General features: G+C 37.8%; 1 protein-coding gene across 2 annotated transcripts in view; it reads right to left on the bottom strand.

The window, feature by feature from the left end:
• The window catches only part of PDE7B (phosphodiesterase 7B), a 310,652-nt gene that overhangs the window by 190,081 nt on the left and 95,994 nt on the right, over nucleotides 1-24,577 (bottom strand). Inside the window, exon 2 of one of the 2 annotated variants that reach the window (XM_040627828.1) lies at nucleotides 16,475-16,535. In XM_040627828.1, coding sequence (XP_040483762.1) covers nucleotides 16,475-16,535 — 61 coding nt within the window. Of the gene's footprint in view, nucleotides 1-16,474; nucleotides 16,557-24,577 lie in introns of those variants that run through there. The other variant, XM_040627829.1, reaches the window with a different exon arrangement.

Below are 24,577 nucleotides of genomic sequence, written 5' to 3'. Positions count from 1 at the left end.
GCATGATTGAAATATCTCTTGGTAACACCTTGAGGAGGTCTCTGAGGCAGAGGCAGGAGGTCTGTGTGTGCATGTTACAATTTTGAGAATCTAAGGAAGATCCACAGGGTTTTATTCCCTACTGTTTCATAGCATTTGTACCATGAGCCCTCCCCCATCCCTGGTGCAACAGACTGCGCATGTTTGTTCTGGAGAGTTTCCACTTGCCGCGGAACCACAAACCTCAGTTACTTGATTTTCATACTGTTTTGTAACTTCTGTGCTATTCCATGGGCTTTTAGCTATGACACAAGGCACAGGATTGCTGGGATTCCATGCACTCTGCAAAGGGAACAGCTGATCTCAGAGTCCATTTGTTTTGGGGGAAAGTGACTTTGTGAGAGATAATTTAATAAAAGCCACAATTCATCCCCAAGATGTAGCAACCAAACTACTGGTTACCCCAAGGCACAGATCATATCACAAACACCTCCCTATGTATAGTCCATTTCACCGCTGGAGTAAGTTCTCAAGGTTTTGACACTTGTCAGGTGTAGGTTTTAGTAAAGCAAACCAACCACAAGAAACAAGCTTTGTACCCTTAGAAATGAGAAAAACAACCTAAATCTCTCTTCTTATAAAACTAATAATTACCCATTGCTGACCACTTGGAAAATAGAGAAACAAAAAGAAGGAAATAAAAATCAGACATGATCCCACCATTCTCAAAGCCAAAAACATCTCGAGTACTGGGAAACTATAATCCTCTCATTCCACTCAGTTATGATTTTGGCTAAAGGTAACTCTTCTGGCACTCCTGGAAATACCCAAACTAAGAGAAACTGGTAAAAAAGGGAAAATGAAAATATTTTGCTGCTTTATTCTTAAAGCAAGTGTGAATAAAAGCCACGAAACAACATGTGATGGTTAAGTTTAAAATCACTCTGCCATGTGATATAAAATCACTCTGCTAGTGACTAGATTATTCATTTGTCAGAATTAGATGTCTCCATTGTAATTTTCATATTACAACTTCATACCTAGAACTTCAGATCTTTAAAAAATTGCTTAATTTGGGGGCTCCTGGTTGGTTCAGTAGGTTAAACATTTGCCTTCAGCTCAGGTCATGATCTCAGGGTCCTGGGATCTAGTCCCACATTGGGCTCCCTGCTCAGGGGGGAGCCTCTGTCTCCCTCTGACCCTCTCCCCACTTGTGCATGCTTTCTCACTCTCTCTCTCTGCCAAATGAATAAATAAAATCTTTTAAAAAATTGGTTTATTTTGCATTTTGTAGTAAAAGAAAAAATGGAAATTAATTATCTCGACATAAAAGAGTCTTTATTTAGGAACCAGGGTTTTGTTTATAGTTCCGCTGTAGGTAAGAAGCACGTATTAGGATCACTTGTGGGACAGGTATTTCCAAGTGTCCAATGAAAAATAACTATTATTTGGTTTGTGCAACAAACTCCAGCTCCGTAATTCATTGTTAATCAACAAATAAGTATACGTGTTTTACTACTACCATTATCAACCTGGTGATGTGTTTATGTAAATGACACATGATCTCATTAGAGGCTACTGCATGAAATGTTTGCATGGAGTTGAATGATGACTTATGCATTCTAACTTTTATGCAAAGATAATTATCAAGTGTTAAATTATTCTTTGGACTTTCATACATGGTGGGAGGGTAAATTGGTACAGCCACTTTGGAAAACAATTTGGCGGAATCAGTTAAAGCTGAACATATACATACCCTATTACCCAACAGCTGTAATTCTAGGTAAATACTTAAGAGAAGATGTGTGTATTTGTGCACAAAAAGACATACAAGAGTGTTTATAGCAGTATCATTTTTAACACTCCAAAACTAGAGATGATTTGTAACAGTTCAAAACTGGGTAAATGTCCATTATCACTAGAATGAATGAATAAACAAACAAACACACACAGTTATACTCTATAGCAATGGTCAGCAGTCTTTTTCTGTAATATGATAGGTTTGGGGGATCATATAGACTCTATCACAATTACTCAACTCTGCCAATGTAGTGTGAAAACAGCCAAAGACAATATAGAAATGAACGGGCATAGCTATCTTCTAATAAAACTTTATTTACAAAAGCAAGTGACAGGCCAGATTTAGCCTCTGGGCTATAATTTGTTGATGTCTGCTCCACAGTAAAATAAACAAGAAAAGAATGAACTGTAGCTGTGTGCAACAGCATGGACGAATTTCATACACAATTATGATGTAAAGAAGGTAGACATTGGGCGCCTGGGTGGCTCAATTGGTTAAGCATCTGCCTTCTGCTCAGGTCATGATCCCAGGGTCCTGGGGTTGAGCCCCATATAGGGTTCCCTGTTCAGCGGGAGCCTGCTTCTTCCTCTGCCCCTCTCCCGCCCCTGCTTCTCCCTCTGCTCCTGCTTTCCCTTTCTCTCTGTCTCTCTCTCAAATAAATAAATAAAAATCTTTTAAAAATGTAAAGAAGATAGATGGAAAATAGAAAATGCTCTTTGATTCTATTTTTATATATTTCAAAATTAGGGGATGGTGATAGAAGTCAATGAGTCGGTATGGAATCTTTGGGAGGTAATGTGTAGGAGGAGGTATGAGGGAAACTATATTGATCTGTGTGGTTTCACATGGATATATTAACTTTGTAAGAATTCATTGAGCTGTACACTTAAAAACTGGATACTTCACAGAATTTAAGTTGTATTTCAATTAAAAAAGTAAGAAAAATCTATCTAAATAAACTAATAACTAAATAGACTAATAGCAGGAGACTTAGAAGAGCCAATAAACACATAAGCTACAATATCAACTGTTGAGGGATAACAGGCTTTTGATAAATATAAACTTAGACACATGTATACATATTAGTTTATATTTACTAATGTTAAATACACTAACTGAAAACTTGCTCTTTCAAGGATGCTAACATTTGAATCCAATTTTCCAAATATCTTTCCCTGCAGGAAAGTAAAGAAAACAGAAATGCACAGTCACACAGCTGTTTTGTTTTTTGTTTTTAAATTGAGTATGTTTCCGGGTCACTTGGGTGGTTCAGTTGGTTAAGGGGCTGCCTTCGGCTTGAGTCATAGCCTCAGGGTCCTGGGATCAAGCCCCACATGGGGCTCCCTACTGAGGAGGGAGTCTGCTTCTCCCTCTCTTTCCGCCTTCCCCACCAATCATGCTCGCTCTCTCTCTCAAATAAATAAATAAAATCTTTTAAACAAATTGAATATGTTTCCCTTTTCAGCAGTACAATTGCTATAGAGCAAAATCTTTTATTTATTGGAATGACCTAAACATTTATACAATTCTGTGTGGTCACATGTCTGAGACCTGATCAACCCTGAACTTCTGGAGTTCAGGCAGGTGAACTAGGCTGGGAGAAGTTACTGTCTTCTCCTACTTGACCCTCAAAGCTGTTCCCAACTTTAAGCTTCTATGAAAGCAACATCTGAAAAAACTAAGTCCCTTCAAATACTGAGAGATTTGCTTAAGACTCTGGGATGACTAAGTTCCAAATGTCTGCTAAATTATCCAAATCATGATCATGGTCATTCATATACTGTTACCCAGAGTCATTCTGGCATTTTATTAGTCAACCATTTTATAAACGAGATCCATGAAAGAAGACTTTCACAGAGAGAAAAAGTGAAATAACAGAATAATATATCTTTCACACAGATTGCCTAGTGGAGTTAATTATTATTAACACACCTATTCTATAAAGAATGTAGTAATTCAGGAATAAGATGTTAAACGTTTCCTAAGAACTGTGGAAAATGTATTTTTGAATTCAAAATGTACTTCCACAACTTTCAATTACTTTCTCCAAGTATTTCGTTGTCTAAAAGAAGTTAGAAATATTGAAATGCATTTTCCTGACATTGCAATATAAATTTCAGAAAACAGATCTGCATGGTAACCCTTTTCATAGACTTACTACACACATTGCAAAAACTCCTAGATTTGTAGTATATGGTTATTACTGAAAAATAAAAAATACTAATATTCACCAATCTTATGGAATCCACATCCTATTAGCATTTCTGGCTTTATTCTCTTATGTTTAGGATTGTGAGGACCGCTTTCAGAATGAAACCTCCAATTTTCTACTGTGCCACATAGGATGAGCACTCTTAGAACCTAGAATTTAGGTAAAACTAAACATAAAATGTTACTATCTCATTAAGTTATTTTAAAAATATTCACTGTAAACCAAATGTATTAAACTCATATGTGATTGACTACCTGAAAGTAGGAAAAAACAAATTCTTTTCATTTGCTTATTGTTATATAAAACCTATTTTTAGATTTGCCTTTAAGATCAGTAGTTTTGACAGTGCCCAAGCTACCATCACAAAAGTTAAAAACTTGCATTAATTAGTCAGATGTGAAAGTTTTGGGCTAATGGACGCTAAGCTTTCTAGACCACCAGTTAGCTGTCTCTGGAATAGATCTCCTGGCAGGTTAGTAAAATATTTTTTGGTATTTAGATACGACAAAGAAATGTTGCAGAGCAAAGAAGGCAATTGATACAATGGGAACAAATACTTATTTTTTCATTATTTAAAAATTATCTTTTTGTGTATTTTTTATAATATACATAACTTTGTCTCATTCTTTGAAATTTTTTATATTTTGTGCATGTTTATGATCTATGCACATTAGAAAACATTACAAACTTATAGCTGGCAAGGAAGGTAGCTTGAGATTGACAGATTGGGACCTCTTACAACACCCTGAATAGCAAGTCTACATGAATAATTTGTTTAAAAATATATAAATTCACGGGGCGCCTGGGTGGCACAGAGGTTAAGCATCTGCCTTCGGCTCAGGGCGTGATCCCGGCATTATGGGATCGAGCCCCACATCAGGCTCCTCCGCTATGAGCCTGCTTCTTCCTCTCCCACTCCCCCTGCTTGTGTTCCCTCTCTCGCTGGCTGTCTCTATCTCTGTCGAATAAATAAATTAAAAAAAAAACTTAAAAAAAATAAAAATAAAAAGATATAAATTCACAATGAAATACAATTATAATATGTATTCCTCTCAATGAAAAGTAAAACATAGTCTGGGGATCAAACAGAAATGACACTCTCTGGAACATTGTGAAAATACAGTTTGATGTATATAAGGATCCTTAGGTTAACTCATTCTGAGAGCAAAAGGCCTTTGAATAAAATTTGTAATCAAGGGAAATGAACCTGGAGGAGTGGCTGAAGAGGCCAGGGGCAGGCTCAGCTCAGGAGGCAATGATAGTCTCAGAGCTCAAATGACAGCATCTCTGGTCTCCTTGACAATTGGGAGGTGGATGTGGAGTCATCCTTTTTAGGTGTAGATAGGTCAGAAAAGAGCCTCTTTGAAGCACCATGGGATCAGAGGAGGAAGTAAGGGGCAAATACATAACATTAGATTTTTCTTATACCTTCATTAGGCATTATTTTTGTGTTGCTTTGGAGTTTCGGGCCAATGATCATTGCTAAGAATACAAAGATGAATAAGATGGAGACCTACTCCCTTGGAATATGCATGCTAGATGAAAAAATGGAGAACGAATTCAACTGACAGTATGAAGGGGAGGATCTTGTGACTTAGGGCCAAGGAAAGCAGTCCTGTGCAGGTTACCTTGGCTGGCCAATGGAGGAGAGACCCCTAAGGAGAAAAGGGAAAGCAGAGTGTTCATGAACAGGGAACAGTTACTTTTCTGAAATGTGTATTTCAGACATTCTGTGTTTTCTGTATTTTTCATTTTTTACAGATGGGCATTGATATTTTAGTTCATAGAGTTTGATTTCAGCACACAATTCCCTTTGACCTATCTCTAGTCACTTCTTTCTTCTTTCCTACATTAATTTCAAACCTTTACCTGCCTCTTCATGGTTGCTTCCTCTACTCCTCTCCTTATTCTCTCCAGGATTTCATGCGTTCTTCTTAACCAGAAGGGAAACAATTAGATGGAAATCTCAGTTTCTGCCCATCTCCAACAGATGGACCCGTCTCCATCCTTACTTCCCTGTGAACCATCCCCACCTTCTCTCCATTGCAATGGGAAGACATAGCTCACAGTTACTCTCTTTCTCTTCAGAAATATCCAGCCACGTCCTCTACTTGCTCTTTCTCCTCTGAATCAAAACATTCTCAAATCCTTCCTGTCTTAAGAACTCTTTCTGGATGCTGTCATTATTCTTGCCTTTCCTTCTCAAATTTCCTGATAGACTAGTGCCCCTCCTTGGTGCTCTGCTCATTGGCTCCACCACATCACCCTCCCCACCTTTGACCTTCTACTAGTTATGCTCTTGCTGATGCTACCTTCAGGTTGCTGAGTCTGATGAATGCCTTTAAGCCTGATCTCATTTGACTTCTGTACTTCACATTTTTATCATGATATTCGTTTTGAAACTCTCTCCTCATAGCTAAGACAATAGCATTCTCTCTTGTTTTCCTTCTGTCTTTCTGCCTATTCATTCTTCATCTCCAACCTATTTAAGCTTTTTGAGATTCCTCTTGATCCTGCTCAACCCTTCAGTGTATTGCTTCCAAGCATTCCAAGGTGCACATACCCATTTTTCTCGTCATCTTCTTCTGGTGACATCACCACTGATACGTTGTTCACCAATGCCTTCTCACAGATCACTGTTCTGAGCTCCAGACTCCGTACTATATCTGGGAGTTCCTTAAGCATCTCAGGTTTCCTATGTCCAAGATTTAACTCATCATTTCTCCTAGTTGCAAATCTGATTTTCTTGTACTGTCCCCTGGGGAAGGTTGTCTGGGAGAGGGTGAAACAGCACCTTTATTTAACTACATTTCCTATACTCAATCCATTATAAAGTTCTATCATCCCCTTTCAAAGTCTCCTGAATTTTGTGCCTCCTCTCCTCCTTGATGTTGTCTCAGTTTGGGCAGGACTCATAATTTCTCACCTGATTATTACTGCAATTTCCTAAATTGGCCTCTTTTTCTCCAGTCCTGTCCTCATCCAGGGTATTCTCTAGCTAACCAGGGGATCCATCTGAAACATGTATCTCACATTGTAGCTCCTTGGCTTGAACATCCTTAAATGGTTTGTCCTGTCATAAGGCCCTTTAAATCTGCCTCACCTTCTTTCCCACCTTGATTATCTTATCATTTCTTTCCTCTGACTCTATTCTTCAGGCATAATGACTTACAGTGTCTCTATTTGGTCACACTAAGCTTCCTGCAGCAGCTGCTCCTTCTGCCTAGAAATGCTATTGTCCTTTCCAGCAGGTGGCCCCTTTCCAGCCTCACAGGACTATCTGGTGCTTCTCTTTGACACTCACTTCCTTATCACCTCTGGCCTTTCTGACACTTCTCCATCCCTCCCCTTCCACAAGACCATAGTTCATCCTTCTTATGGCCTATTGTGCTGTGTTGTTCTGTCTGTATATTTGTCCACGCCTCACTAGATTGGAAGCTTCTTGAGGGCAGGTGCCAGAATGTCAACGTCTTCACGTCCCTACCCTGGCACGCCATATGTATCTATAAATATTTGATGATTGAACTAAATTTTTGAAGCATAGCTTTGGATGAAGGGTCTCTGCCTTCAGAGAGAAAATGAAACTAATAACAAGACTGACACTTCTCTCATTTAAGGGTTTGACAGCTTCAGTTCTGATTGAGTGCCCTTTGCTTGTGTTGTTATTCTCAGCTAGCTCCTATCTGAGCCGTGGCTCCCAGCTGCATTCAGAAGCACGCTGCTTTGTTGCTGTGGAGATGTTGCAGCATTCCACAGAAAGCAAGCGTGAAACTAGGAGACTTATTTTTCTTATGCAAGGCAATAATGACTTCCAAATAAAAATTTTAAAAGTCAGTAAGATAATGTAGAAAAACCTTTAAATCATAAACCTCAGGGTAAAATAATTTTCTGTATATTCCTATAAACATAAAGAAGACAAAAGAATGGGCCTCCTCCTGTTTTCTCAACACAGTGTTCCGTCTGCGGAGGAATAAACTGTCACGACAGGGATTCTACCTGCTCATTATATCAACTTCCAGAATATCCCTAGCAGTGGGTTGAGCGTACAGTAGTGCTCAAGAAATATCTGTTAGTCACCAGATTCTTAGACTAGGTTCTAACTGTCTATTTGAGGAGAACTACATATTTACTATCCTGCAACCTAAAGTAATATGCTTGGGAAACTGCCAGTTAGTTCATGTAGGAGCTGACCTATCCCTTGGCTGAGGTAGCAGATGGTTTTAAATGCTACACCAGCCGATTTTGATACATCTGGTCCGTGCCCTACAGATGGTGACGCTGTTCTCACAAACGCATCGATGGGTATCCATTCAGCAAATATTGGGTCCCTTTTACAGGCCAGGTGGCCAGACACTGTTCCAGATGCCGGACACTCAGCTGTGAATAAAACCAAGTCCTTGCCTGCACTATCTTCACATTCTGCATGGTGGGCTGATGCTGTAACACAGCAATTAAGAAACAAATGTAAAATATGTCATTTGGTGATAAGTGTAATGAAACATAAAACAAAGCAGACCCTGAGTAAGTGATGGGGATAATGTCCCCACTGCCTTTTCTTGGAAATATCCAGGTTTCAATTTGCTCTTTTTTGAAAGTTAGAGAATATCATCCATGAACAGGCATAGAGGAATAATGAATTGATTTGTCCATATGATGTGAATGAAGTGATTTGTAAGTGTAAGTTAAAGTTAATTCAAATTCCTGAGGCATTTTAATCTTGATAAATCAAAGTTAAGCAACTTGAAATTTTTGTTTTTAAACATAGACCTTCACTTTTAAGGTCAGGTACACATAAAATAGCTCTTACAATAATCTTTTTTAAATAACCTATGAGGGTAACATGCTTATTTCTAGATTGCAAATATGCATATGAATATATCTATTCACTTGAACCAAATTGAGACAGTTTAAAGATTTATTTATTTGAGAGAGAGAGAGAGAGCACGAGTGGGAGGGGCAGAAGGAGAGGGAGAGAGTATTTCAAGCAGACTCTGTGCCGAGCATGGAGCCCCACACTGGGCTCGATCTCATGACCCTGAGATCATGACCTGAGCTGAAGCCAAGAGTCACATGCTTAACCAATTGAACCACCCAGGATCCCCCAAATTGAGATAGTTTAATATTTGCAATATATCAAAACTGTCAGTTTGCCTATTAAAAGTACTACCAATATCAATGCAAGGACGTAGAATAAATTAGTTACTAGTATTTAATAAAAATAGTACTTATATTTCTAGTACTCCTTAAAGTTTACAGAATGCTTTAATATTTATTGTGTTATTTGATCCTCAACAAACCTGAGAAGGTACATAATAATATTGAATAATATTGTTATTATTACTTATTCCATTTTAGGGAAGAGTAAACTGAAGTTTACAAATTTTAAGTGACTTGCCTATATCCACAGAGTTTTTAACTGGTACCAAATCTTTAGATACCTTGTTCTTTCTACTATATCACAGTGGCCCACTTTGATATCAAATATTATTTTGCTCTAAAACAGACTGTGTATTAATTTTAAGAGAAAGATTTATGGACCTCAAAATAATCTATATACAAAAACCATACATTGATGCCAGTGAAAAAAGCAAAGTATTAATATAAAAAACTCCCCATTTTACTAGACGACAAATTTCCAAAACATGAAAAAATATCAGCTTTCTCTAGTATAGAAGATGACAACATTGTTTTACTTCTTAAATAAAATACTATGAAGTACTTAGTATCAAATGGAAAAGACTAAGTGAACTTATTTAAAAAAAAATCAAACCTAGAATTCAAGTCATGAGTTTCAAATATATGTTGAGTAAAAATTATTTAATTTCACAAATGTCTGGTGAATGGCTATACTTAACAACTGCTCAGTAGAAATTAGTTTATAGAGTATTCTACAAAATTTTAGAACTAAAAAAAAGCACTCTCTAAAGAAGAGACCAGAACTCTCTTTCATCTGATACTTCTGCTCTTTTTAGAGCTAATGACAACAGTCAAACTATCCACAGTCAAGCCTCCAATTCTTTTTCAATTTATCCTTTCATCATCCTTGTGCCTGAAACACTTCCTGGCTCCCTTCTACTCCCCAGCTTTCTTTCATCTGGGCTTTTGAATATGGCCATGCGTCCACAGCTAGAATGCTGCCATTTTCTCAGCCTCTGTGTATCTAAATCTATGTGTCTTCCTATCCCAGCTGTATGCACCCTTCCCATCTTTTGAAGTCTCAGCATACTTCATCTTTATTATTATTATTTTTTGTATCATGTGTCCTCTCAAGCTGGTGCTGCAGATTTTGAGGTTCAGGGTTTGAAGCTCTCCCTGGACTGTAAACCTTCCAAGGGCAAGGCACATGTCCCATTGGCTGTGCATTGCTAACGCCCAGTACAGTACCTTGCATATAAGGTATTCAGTGCGTATCTGTTGAGTGAATATTGAGTGAATGCCTTTGAGCTGCCACACTATTTTGAAGAATGTGTTTGATACTTTTAAAAAGTGTTCTCACATTTATATAATGTCTCACTGAGTTGCTTTTCTAAACACTATTAATGTCATCAATAAATAATTTATTATTTTTATTATCATCAATTTGTTTATTTTCAATGTTTATTACTTGTTTACCAATTTATTGATGCATAAATGATATTTAGGACATTACAGCAGGCAATGTCTCCTCATAGAACATTTTATTCTACCACCAGAATAACCCCTTGGCTAGAAAGAACAGATGTTTTTATTTCTACTTTGCAGAAAAACTATAAATTAAAGCCTAAAAGACAAAACATTTTCCATGAGTACACAGTTAATTTTTCAGCAGTGGGACTAGAGAGCAAGTCTCTCTTTGCTTATGTTAAATGCTAAGAAAACATTGATTTTATGGTATTTTATTGCTTTGAAACTGGTAGCCATTTTAACTGATTTATAATAAACTTCAACCAAAAGCCTGACAATATGAACACCCTTTCTAAGCCATGGCACTAAAAACTTCATATTTTATAGTCAAATGATAAGACACCAATCAGCATGAAAAAAAATCATGCATGAAATAAAAGTAGGATCACTGAAAATTTCAGACTATAAAGTTTAACTTTGACAAAAAGGTCAGAGAAATTGATCCAACAGAAAACCATAAGTTACAGATTGAAGGAAATGCAAATCAAAACCACAATGAGATGTCATCGTAACACTTGTCAGAATAGCTAAAGTAAAAAAAGACAAGAAATGAGAAGTGTTGGTGAGGATGTGGATAAAAAGGAACTCTTGTGTATTAATGGTGGGAAAGCAAACTGGTGCAGCCACCCTGGAAAACAGTAAGAAGTTTTCTCAAAAAATTAAAAATAGAAATACCATATGATCCAATAATTACACTACTGAGTATTTACCCAAAGAAAACAAAAGCACTAATTCAAAAATATATATGCACCCCTATGTTTATTGCAACATTATTTACAATAGCCAAGATATGGAAGCAACCCAAGTGTCTACCTATAGAGGAGTGGATAAAGAAGGTGAGGTATATACATACATAATGGAATATTACTCAGCCACAAAAAAGAATGAATTTGTGCCATTTGCAACAACATGGCTGGACCTAGAGGGTATTATGCTAAGTGAGATAAGTCAGACTGAGAAAGACAAATACCATACGATTTCACTCAAATATGGAATCTCAAAAAACAAAACAAATGAATAAATAGACAAACAAAAAGCAGAATCAGACCTATACATGCAAACTGATGGTTGCCAGAGGCAGGGGGTGGAGGGATGAACAAAATGGATGAAGGGGAGTGGGAGATAAAGGCAACCAGTTATGGTATGAATAAATCACAGGAATAAAAGCCACAGCCTAGGGAATACAGTCAATGATATCGTAATAATGTTGTTTGATGGCAGATGGTAGCTACACTTGTGGTGAGTGCAGCATAATGTATAGAGAAGTTGAATCATTGTGTTGTATACCTAATGTAACATTGTGTGTCAACTATACTCAAATAAAATCATTAAAAAAAATTAGAACCCCCCCCAAAGACAACAAATTAAGGCTTACTATTTAAGAGAATCTCCCTCTAAGAATAAGGAGAAAGAAGTAGTTATAAGAGGCATCAAGTCTGATAGGGAATTCTTTTTTGAAAGTTTCTTTTCCCAAGATTTATCATTTCACAGAGGGAGGTTAGCGAGTGGACTAAGAAGTGAATCAACATTGCTCATTTTATGTAATTTTAAAAATGTGCTTGGCTTTTTGTTAGTCAGTTTGATTCATTATATTTAAAAAGTAAAATCCTTTTAGTAACTCATCATACTTTATACATTACTTGTGCAATGAGAGCTAATTTCTCTTCCACTTCCCTTTTCCTTTGGTATCAGTTCATTATACTTAATTAAGATACAAGTCTTGCTATATACCCTTTGATAGAGTTATATGAGCTTCTGAGGTCAGTTTGGGCTTACGAGAAATCTTATGGTTAACTTTTAAAAAAAGGAGGGAGTTGGGGGGGGGTAGGAGATTTAAACATATGCCCTAAGGGTAGAGGAAAGAAGAAAGCTACATTTATTACAATTTGGTGCTTAACTCAATTGCCCACGTTTGCCCTCTATGAGGGAATTCTAAGGAATGAACACTCCATACTCAGTGCAGCCAGCCCTGCAGCACATCTTTATTTACCTTCATATCCAACATGAACCATTCCCCTGAACCCAGAAATGATTTCCCTGTAAGACCTATACATGACAGTCATTTGCTCCCACTTAAAACTGCATTGAATTCGTGTTTCAAAGTAACTCAAGGTGAATTCTACACTTAGGTCTCATTTACTGTAATGAGCTAGAAGCACAACTTTGGTGGGGATGGCTTACTTCGGGAAGTCATGAGCTACACAGCTTAACACACACACTCCAAGTATTTTTCATAACAATCTGGGGACGCACCAGTGGGACAGAAGAAAACTGCAAATGGTATCCTTGGCTAGCGACCCTCTTCCGTATTCCGTCTCAACTGTGCAGAACCAGAGCACAGCTAGGAGCTGGGCAGACACCCCAAACCTGGCATGTAAGTAGGAAAAGAGGGGAATCTTGGGGGTTAAAGTGAGCCCCAAACTTCACAGCTTAAAACCATGGATGTCTCAGGTTGACCTCCCTTGGGGATCTCAGTTCTGAGGGAGCATAAAGACCAGAGGTGAAGGTTTGGAAATGTTTGGTTGGTTTTCTTGTTTGGAAATTTCGATTTACTAATAAAAACGCTGTAACATTACCTGCAAAAAAACAAACTACGCTCATGATTGGCAACACTTAAAAACTTAATAGTCCCTTAAAATATCAGAGTCTATCCTTTACTATTGGAGATACAACGTTTTCTCAAGAAATGCTTTAGAAAGTCATGAGGGCATGATCACAGGTTCCTCTCAAAGAAAGCAAAAACTACTTCTGATAACAGAAAAGAGGTGTTTTGTTGTTGTGTAAATATAAATGCCCTTTCTTGATGAAATATAAAATATGGTCTCATTTACAATGAGTTATATGTTCATAACTTGATTTTCTCTTGTTTTAAGGGAATAAACCATTCGACTTCACTTCTTTTCTTATTATCTTGCACAGTATTGCTATGAAATGGCAGCCCCTGGGCTTTAGGTGGACACCTGCTAATGTTGGGTTATCCATGTGTATTGATACCCATAATAATTTAATAATTTCATTTTGTACTCTCTTTCATCTAAGATTTCAAAGGACTTTGTAAATGTTTCAATTAAATTTTGTAGCAATCGTCTTCAAGAGATAAGTAGGAAAAAGTCTAAGCCTTCTTAGATGTAAGCTCCTTGAGGGAACTATTTTCACCATGTGAATATATCAAGCTCTCTAGGCATGGTATAATTTTTGACACCGCATAAATATCTACCATCTATTTTAAAGGTAAAATGCACAAATATTCTTTCTATTCCATCTTTACTTTTCTGTGTCCTCAAATTAATAAAAACTTCCATTCTCACAATTATTTTATATTATTTAGTTCTATATCACTAAGAAAATAGAAATCTAATAAACTAATGAAATCTACAAGCCTAATAATATACTGCTATTACCAAGGATATTCATATTTTGAAAGAGATGTCATGCCTTAATTTGCTTAGAATAAATGATCTAATTATGTAAAGTGTTTAGGATAGACTCCACCTGTCATATATTTAAGTGCTCAATTAATTATAAATATTATGACAGTAAGAGTAATATGGATCTGATTAATAAAGTATATTTCTAATTTCTGAATATTGAGTAACCAGGCAGATTCACTGGGGATGTATTTCGTGGCCAGGAATGTGTTCTGGCAGCTATATAAACCATTCCACATAATCTAGAAAAGATGGGAAGATGATTGGCCTTACTTTAAGGGAAGACAAGTCTATAGGCAGTAGCAGACAGTCTGTTGCTGTCCCTGTCCTTACTATAAACTAAACAAGCAACTCACTGGGAAACCAGGACAAAGGAGAATTCAGGCAAAATAGATGATGTGCTCATGTGCTTAAAATCATTTTGAGTTAAAAAAATTGATTGAAATTACTAGACTAGGTAGAAGCTATAATCATATAATATTTTAATAGTATTAAGGTACCTTATTTGACCATTTACCTCAATTTTATTATCTATAAAAATAATAGCACCAACTTCATCCTATTATTGTAAAAATTAAATGAGTTAACTGATTTGGTGGGGTGGTGAGATGTTTTCCCAAATCCAAAGTTGGGACATAATGGCTTGTCAAAGGATTTTTTTTTTCTGCTTATCTATCTATCTATCTATCTATCTATCTATCTATCTCATGAGGAATACTGGGTATTTGAAATGGTTGTATGCATGCTATGTTCACTGTTATGCATTTCCAGTAAAATACTCATTTTCCAATGGATATGTTACACCATCTTAATTAAATGAAAACACATAAGAACTGTAACAAAGACTTAAAACACTAGTACAAGAAAATGAGGAGGATCAAGAGGTTGGGAAATATGGTATCTGCTTTTGTTTATTTTTGTGTTTTTTAGTTGTTTTTCAAGCCATGAGCGATCTTTGGTGACTATTACCCAGTTATCTTGGTTTACACATTACCAATACCTTCCCAAGCTTTGATCTTGCTGATGAGGGAACAGAAGGCTGCCTGGAGACAAAGAATAAGCTGACACCCTGCAACCTCCCCCCAGCCCCCACTCCTGGGTGGGAGAAGTGTGACATTCTTCCAGGAAACCCCCAACCATCTTAATGCTAATGCCTTGCTAGAGGGAAAAACAACCTTGACTTAACAATGGCAAGGCCTCCGATATCCTGTGAATCTTCTTTAACATATGAATACCTTTTGAAACCTCCCTTTTTCCTTACCTCCCTCAACCCCGTAGTATATAATCAGCCACCCCTCACAATTCCGGGCAGCAGCTCTTTCTGACCAAGGGTCATGTCCCAGTGCTTTAATAAACCACCATTTTGCATCAAAGACATCTCTAGAATTCTTTCTTGGTCGTTGGCTCCGGACTGCACCCCAACGAACCTCACCTATATTCCAAACTACATCATTGCTGACTGCTTTTGAGTCATCTCACCAATAACATAGGCCACCAACATATGAGTTAGCCAGAGAAAATGGAAGAAGCTAGAATGAATCCTTTTGTTCTTTGCTAATGAGTATTGTTCAAGATTGGAATGGACAAGGGTAAAATTTTGCAGAAAGTCAAATTTAAGGATTATTTTTACTTATCCAAGCTACTGTTTTATTCTATTTTAATAATTAACCAAAAGCTTATTGGACATAGCTTAGTGGTTTAAATAAGTCTAAATACTATACCTAAAACTTTACAGTTTAAAAACGTTCATGTCATGATTTTGACAAATCTCACTTTGGGGTGAAGTGCAGCACTTACACTCTGTACTAGTTTTCTAACCTATAAAATGAGGAAAATCATTATCAACTTCATTTCTTGAGACTATTTATATTAAAGAGTTTGTGAAAGGCACTGATGATGGATCATCCCACAAGAACAAATGACTTTTCATTACAATGTTGCAATTTTGTTACAAATGCAATATAATTATTGTGCTAACTTTAAATTAGTTCATATGTATATTTCTCCCAAGCACTGTAAGAGCCTTGCGCTGTGATGTAAATTCTTAATAGTTTACTTATTTATCGCTTCTAGTTTAAGAATTATGGTGGGATTCTTAGTTTTTCATCAGATTTTCCTCAATACAAAGCCCCCAATTCTATGTTAGGCTGATTATCCGAGAATAATTCCGACAGACTCAGAAGCATGGTTCCTGACTTACTGACAGTTAATAAAATCAAAACCTAGCAGCAAGTGTTCCACATATAAATGTATTATCCCTCTCTATACACCTATAAAGAAGCCAAAAACCTCTGTAATATGCAACAAGAGACTGCCGGTAAGGCGATAGACAACAGGAAGTCCACATGACATCAACATACTTAATATAACTAAAATGAAAAGCTTTCTTACCTAGCATGCAAACACATTTGACATTCTGATCAGGGTTTTCAAACAAGATTTCGCCACACCTCTGAAAGAGAAAGAAAGCCATAATTATTTTAAGATTTTATATCAGTGTTCCCGAGGCAATGTATCTTTGCAACTGGACATCACCATAACTTCATTCTACTTTTCATGTTTTGCTTGGTTAATTAAGTCAAGGGATTTGTGTCACGAGTAGAGATTTTCCTGGTAGTCAAATATTTGGAGGTAAGTTGGGATAGATTGTTCCTTCATGCCTCATGACTCTGCCTAGGGCGGATTTTGTGTGCTCCTCTGAGGAGTCGTGGCCAGAGATGCATTTGTATCTAATGTTTTCTATTTCAGTGGAAGATATGCAATCTTTATATCTAATAATCTGAGGTTAATCACTCTCAAAATTGGTCCTTATTCAGACTGAAATTGTTCTAAACTACCCACTCTGCAATCAAACACAGACGCTGTATGCATAAAACTAAGTGGCCTATACTGAAAGATCTGAACCTGAAAGAAACAAACAAGGAAATGATGAAAAAGTGGCCCCCAGTAATGCTCTTCCTGAACTCACAGGCTCACAAAAATAGCAACTTTCTTATCTATATCTTAATTTTAACTTGCTTGTTAAAAGTTTTGTGCAAGGTAAACTCTGGGGATAACAATCAGCTATTAAGAATGGACTACATTTTTGTATATGACTGACACATGGTTAGTACCTGAATATATAAATAAATCCTCCAAAATAGTTAAGAAAATAGCAAATAATCCAATAGAAAAATGGATAAAGGAACAAGCAATGCATGGAAGGGGGAATCTGAACAGTCAATAAACACAGAGAATAAATTCAACCACATTAATAACCAACAACCAGCAAATTAGGGATAAAAATGAGGTCTATTTTGAATTCATCTGTGTGGCAAAACTTAGGAGTCTGGTAAGAACAATTGTTATCAAGAATGTAGGGAAAGGGTAGTCTCACATACTGGGGGTTGGAATATAAAATGAAAGAACCACTTTGAAGAAAAATTCGCAAAATCTAGTAAAGTTGAAACGTGTATATCCTATGACATAGCAAATCATCTTCTAGACTGATGACTGGAGAAATTTACTTAAACAACTTTAATGTCCAGCTACAAAACATATAAATATATTATTCATACATTGAAATACTACACAGTAGTTAAAATGAATGAATTAGGGTTATGCATACTTTAAAAACATAAATTATATATGCATAACATATACATGTAAATTATAATAACCAAATTATATAATGATAATGTGACATATATGTGAAATATATGACATTCAAATCATGCAAATACATGTAATTTTCAAATCCTATAAAACATAAAAACTGTCTTCATTTTATACGAAGTTGAAGATATCTAAAAATAGTACATATTGTTTGTAGATACATTAATTTACAGAAAAAGCATAAAAGCAGACAATGAATAATGAACATCAAATTCAGGGTCGGGGGATGATACACAGAGGATACACGTCGTCACTCATAATTAGAAAGACTGTGGTATGAAGAAGGGCAGGTTGAGAGGGAAAAGGACAACTCGATCACATACGTTAAGACTAGTCCATTTTCTGGGGTGACCTACATCATGCACAGAGAGAAATGGACATTTGGCTCAGGGCCCGGAAGAGGAAGCAAGCCGCTCTGGTGATCAAGAGAATGGAGTGCAGAGCAGAGAGGTTGGATATGCCTGAAGGTTGCAAGAGGGCAGTGGATAATAGACGGAGAGTCTGTATCATGAGCTTTTTTTCCTGGTTACTCTGCTGACCTAAATATCATGTGATATTTATCATGCTATTTAATCTCTTCATGCTTCGTTTCTTTGGAAGTAACATGGGGATGTTGATATATGCCACAAAGTCAGATCAGAGAGCAAATGTGAGGATTAACAACCCGTGGAGTCTGATCCAAATGTCTGTTCCTGTTTTGTTTGTGTTTTGGCAAAGTTTAAACGCATTCAAATTGCTAGGATCCGTTTCCGCGTTACCTGCTTTTTAAAGTGGTATTTTTATGACCTGAAAGAGTTAATAATTATTTTTAAAGGAAAGATCAGAGGTTTCTAAAATGTTCTCAATTTCTTGGCAAAAACCAAAGTACTAAGGAGCTCTATCAATCCATATTCTGGGTCCTAAAAGAAACAAATCTGGAACATTCCTTTATTCTTTGTTAATGGCAAAGCCCACACGTGTGCTGGGATAGAAGAGCTTCTGTTCTTTCATAACAGGTACTGGAAGCAGATGGTAGGTGGAGGTTGCATGACCTCCCATGGCTACCTGAACCCAAGGGCAACATTATATATGCCCCTAAAGAAGCAGATGGGTGTGGGTGCAGGTGTGGGTGGTGCCATGGGGGTCTTGCTGTCTTTCCTAGTCATAAATCCAGAACAAGTTTCTGTAACTTCTGCAACATGCATTCCTTAACAGTCATTGCCTGCCTGGGCTCACTGACCACACAAGCTAGTGACTGAACAGCTACAGCAGGTATGGTGGCTCTTCTGATGACCAGGAGATGGTCCTCTTCTTTATCGTCATCTTCCTGGCCATCTGGGAAGTGGTTGAGGCACCTCTAGCTAGTTCTTTAACTGCTCTGCTTTGTAAAGTTACCTAATGATGGTAACAGATTTTAAAGCAATGCCCAGAAGGGAATCTGATTGTTCTCAGGACTTGAAAGAAACCAGATTCTTTCCAGTGCTTTTTCTCATTGATGCCAGTGTTTACAGGGCTTTAGCTGCCAGGCTCATGCTTGCTGTGCAACCTAGGGCGATGACCCAGTTTAAGAGATTAATTGGGCTAAGCCATGGGGTCCAAGTCTCAGAAAACCCAGGATCTTCTGGAAGTGGGGGGAGATCTCATGCCCTGTTTGGTTCTCAGGTGCTCCAGCTGTCTCCTCATGGCTCTACCTGGTCATGCATTCTGGGACTTCCCATCTAAGCTCCCTGCTGCTGCATGATCCCGACTTTGACCTGATTCTGATTGACAGGCTTCTGCCTACTTCTCAAGATCCCATTTCTCCACAGGCTCTTCACCTTTGCTTTGTTTTTGTGCCTGACGAATATCAACTCTCCTTGTTCGTGTCCATCTCTCCCAGCCAACACTACCCCAAATAATAGGGCGTAGTTATCGAAATCTCCATCCAAGGGGCTGGAGCCCTGCTAGCAACAGAAATCCTCCTGGTACATGTTTTTCTTCTATAGCACAGAGGATATGCTGTATGTGAACTCCTGTGTGGAATGCCTCTTGCCCTCAAGGACATGAAGAACCAAACCACTTTCATTGTTAGTGCTCCTAAAGCTCCTCCTCATTGTAATCCTGATGCCTTGGGGAGCCTGGGTGGCTGAGTCGGTTAAGCTTCTGCCTTTGGCTCAGGTCATGATCTCAAGGTCCTGGGATTGAGCCCCACGTCTGGCTCCCTCCTCAGTGGGGAGTCTGCTTCTCCCTCTCCCTCTCCTTCTGAGTGCTCTTTCTCTCTCTCTCTCGAATAAATAAATAAAATCCTAAAAAAAAAAAAAATACTGATGCCTTATACTTACCAGGCCCTTAAAAAAGGTTTGTGGACTAGCTAACATTGATTTAGCCCACCCTCTGGGCTGAGGGAGCATTGCTCTAGGCGCTATACGTCTACCATCTATCCTTCCCTTATACTCTGTTAAGAGAGCAGAACATTGAGGCCTGAGAGAGTACAGACACTCCCCTCTGGAGAGTGAGAAAATGAAAGCTGACAGCTTACCTGATGCTCAACTAGTATACACAGATTGTTAAATACTGGCTATTGTTGGTCTTCTCACTGTTTTGGTCTAGCCAACTATGTCCATTTACATCCCCTCCTCTCACTCATTAGCCACTGGCTGTTTGCCTGAGTTTCAATCTATCACAGCACAGGCTTTGTACTAGAGTGATCTAAGTTCAAATCCTGTTGCTGCCTTCACTTACCGACTATACTATCGTGGATGATTTATTTAGTTTTGTCAAACTTGCTTTCTCATTTGTAAAACAAGGCAATCTTGTCTACATCTTACTATCATTATGATTAGTTTTAATTCATTGTGAACAAGAATGTACTAATTTAAATTACTGTAAATGAGATTGTAATACAAAAATACAAATTAATAAATCTAACTTATTCATTAAATTATATTTTAATTCTCATATTATTATGAGGGTAAAAATGAATACTTCTAATTTAAAAGACAGACTATTTCATAATTTGGTTGCTAATACCTATATATTAAAAATTTTTTATATTAAATCTAAAGTTTGCCTTTTAGTTGGGAAGAAAAAGATGGATAATACATGTAATATATAAATATATAAAATACTACATCTATCTTAGTATTTTTCACCAAATATACTTAATTTCCATTAGTTAAATCATATGTTTTGGTAAAACGTGCAAAAAAATGTATTTCTCTTGAGTGAACTATATATTTTTTCATTACTTTCATAATAAAATTAGTTATGAAAAAATAGATATTAGGTGTAATTTTTACAAATCACACTATTCAGCAAACCTCTTTTTCTTAAGGGAAATTAATATCTGATATAAAATATTTAAATATTAATAATAGAAACCATTATACTCAAAAGAAATAAAAACACTTGAAAAAAAGAAAAAACATTAAAGATAGTGAAAAGTTCATACATTATTCAACTGGCAGCCCTTCTAGCATTCTTAAATCAGTTAATATTTTTCCTGCTTCAAATAAGACTTCATACTCTTTTTATTCTTCTGAAATATTTCCTATCACTTGAATATATTAGTCTCTCAGCAGGCCTCCAGCAATTAATCTTTATAGGGCAGGTGTCTTAATATCTTTGGATGGGAGGAAACATTAACAAACAAAACCCAAAACAGAAATCCTCATTGCTTGGGGTGGTTTGCCCCATTGCCAGAGGAGGTAATAACTGTTTTCTGCAAGTAGGTAATGCTAAATGCTATCAGCAAATAATTAATAGGCTGTGTTTCTTTATTTTCTTCCCATCATTATAGCTATTTTTTTTAGGTAGAAAGGCACTTAATGCATGATATTAGGTGCTTATAAACTCATTGGAGGAGAAGGCGATAGGCTGGGCATCTAGAAAGGAGTCTCAAAAATGCAGAATTGGCTCATGAAGGGAACTGGTGGTGGGCCACAACTGTGAAAGTGGAGAAGCAGGAGGCATCACTGGAATTGTTAATTTCAAGAGCACACCAGCATGGCAATGATCCAAAGATTAGAAAGCTGTTGGCATGATTGCCTTTTGATACCCATGGAGCTAGTGACTGAATGCTGGAAGCTACTGTAGAAATGCAAAAAAACCCAACATGCCCATGACCTTGCTTGATAGATCATTAAACAAAACAAAACAAAACAAAAAGAGCCTGGCATATGACTAGGCCTATCTTGAAAAAAAGAAAAATCAAAACTGAGTTTCCTGAGCTGACGAAGTGCTAACCGTGGTTGCTTTTTGATGGAAAATGAAGCACATCTAATCTGTGTCAGGAACAACAGAGCCAACCTGAAGTAGGCAATGCCTCAGCACAGGCTGCCTTCACCCCACCTTCACCCCATCTCTGAGTACTCTGATTCTGCAAGTTTGCCATCCAAGAATTTCTCTAGTGAGGCTTTCAGCAATCAAGGCAAATGCCTGTATGCTGACGTGTCTGTTTTATTTGTTCACCTCTGAACCTCTAAGTGTCTAGCATGATGACTAGTACATGATGGGCACTCCTGATGTTAATTGAATGAATGAATGAATATTTCTTTACTGTAATTCTGCGGGACATACTTGAAATTTGAGATTTTTCTGGAGTAAGATGAAAAGAATTTTCTTCTGCACTCTCATGTATACACACCAGTAAGTGTTGTCATTAGATGCAGCCACACGATGGGGAGCTGTGTGGGGTGATGAAGGGGGAAACCCGACATTGAGAAGACATTTCATAATATCTGGGTCGCTTCCCATCTCACATTTTCCCCCAGCAATAAACAGAATGTTACTAATCAAAACCAGACCCCAGAAGATAGGCCTGGAGAGAAAATGATTTAGGTCTGTAGATCATGAAAAGATAGCTTCTGTTAAGAAACGGAACTCCCAAAGTCTAACAAGGGCATGGAAGCTTGGAACTCCATTGTCTATCAAATGAGTGAATGAATGAATAAATGAACAAACGAGCATTCAAAAAGACATCACTATTGAGTGCCTACTCTGTGTAGGTACTGCACCATGAATGTGAATACAAAATCAAATGAGTCTTAGGAATGCCAAATGTCCTCAGGAAGTTTATACCTCAGTCTGAAGTCGGAACATAGGAGACCATGGGCACCCTCAGTGGCGGGCCCCCTAGTGCTGCCTGGTGCTAACATAGAACCCTTCCAAAAAAGAGATAGCCACAGGTCTGATAGGAAGGAGTTGGCTGGCAAAGGAGAGGATAGAGGCAGCTGCCCATGCAAAGTCCTGACACCCTGTTGGGGCCCTTCCAGTAGCTGCCCATGAGGAGAGTGAAGCTGTGGTGGGTCAGGATAGAGGGCTTAATCAAATTGGTAGTCATAGGTGAGACAGGAGGTAAGTAGCGGCCAACAGGGATTATAAAAATTCTGGGCTTGGTTAGGGAGGCTGGGTTGGCTTTTGAAGAGCCAGGATGCTTACTTAATAAATTCTTTTAGCATTGTAACAGATAATTACAATATGGTTGTGAGATATCTCTCACCAATAGTATTGACTGCAATCTTTTGTTCCTTTCTGTTTCCAAGAGGGTACCAAGCCTGCAGTGTTCCTTCTTCTTTTTTCTTGAATTATTACACAGAATGACTACAGCCAAAAGAACAGTCCCTAACCACTAGTTGAAACCTCATGTGAGGCCGACTGTTCCTACTGCTGAAGCCATTAGCACCTAGTGTTGAGCTCATCACAATTTCCCCCATTCCCAGAAGGTGTGTTTCCAAGGTCTCCTACTTTACAGTGGCTCAAGTCCCGTCTACCGTGTGGGTGGCATAGCCAGGTCTTAATCTCTAAACACTGTGGCAGCCCTTGGCTCTCTGGTGCCAGAGGATGGCAGATTTGGAACTGGGGCTGATCTCAGCTCAAGCTCATGTTTTCCTTTCTAAGTTTTTCCAGTGAAAGAGCAGATTTCCATCCCATTGCAGGCTGTTAAAACGTCGGACTAATAAGTTTTCAACAATCTGTCAGTGCAGATCTCCAGCAACAACCTGGCACTGTCTTTGAATTGGGGCCTCATCGTCCAATCCAACTTCAGCCAGTCAAAATACGAGACACACCAGCAAAAGGAAAAAAAGATAATCACCTCGAGCTGAGCAGAAACTCTTAACAAATCCATTGTTGCCAATAGTCAACAGCAAATCTGCGGGCTACATAGCCTGAGGTGACCCTTCAGGCAAGGCCATCCCTCATAAGCCTCTAATTAGCTATGGTTGGGAGTGACTTGAAAGATGTTAATGCTATTGCTATTGGAAAATGAGCCCACCAAACTTTTAACAGCTTTGTTTTCTCCTTCAGTCAAAGAACAAAATGTTAGCTCAATGGCGTATGCTTTCTATTAGAGAAGTGCCAGCAGCAGCAATCTCCAGAGAGTCTCTCAGCATTTTATTACACACCCCTATTTTTAAATGTTTAAAAACTACTTATTATGAACCAAAACTTGGAAAACTGGTTTCAGCCCAAGAGTAATTTTTTGTTGTTGTTGTTATTAAGCAAACACCCAGAACGCAGAACTGTGTTTTCTGTCATTTCAGCCATGGACAGTAGAGGGCGCTAGAAAGGTAGTATGTCTAACGTCTGTTTGGACCCCCTTAAGGACATCCTGGGGTCAGATGATGCACGGGTTCAGAGCTGCGTGTGTTATGCTGTGCTCTCCCCTATGTGCAGACTTTCCTCATGCACTTTTATTCTTGACTTCCATTGCACATATTGAAATGCACATTGAATATCACATTTTTCATTGTGCAAAACAATGGCTATAGCTTCTGGTCAAGCACAAATTTAGTAGAATCTGTACCTGTGAAGGTTGATGGCATGTGGAATGTAACGAGGGTATCTCTCTAATGCACCCAGTTATAGCAACTAAGTGGACAT

This window comes from Ursus maritimus, unplaced genomic scaffold (assembly GCF_017311325.1).
Source record: "Ursus maritimus isolate PB19 unplaced genomic scaffold, ASM1731132v1 scaffold_13, whole genome shotgun sequence".
Taxonomy (NCBI): domain Eukaryota; kingdom Metazoa; phylum Chordata; class Mammalia; order Carnivora; family Ursidae; genus Ursus; species Ursus maritimus.
This window is presented reverse-complemented; position numbering and strand designations above follow the sequence as displayed.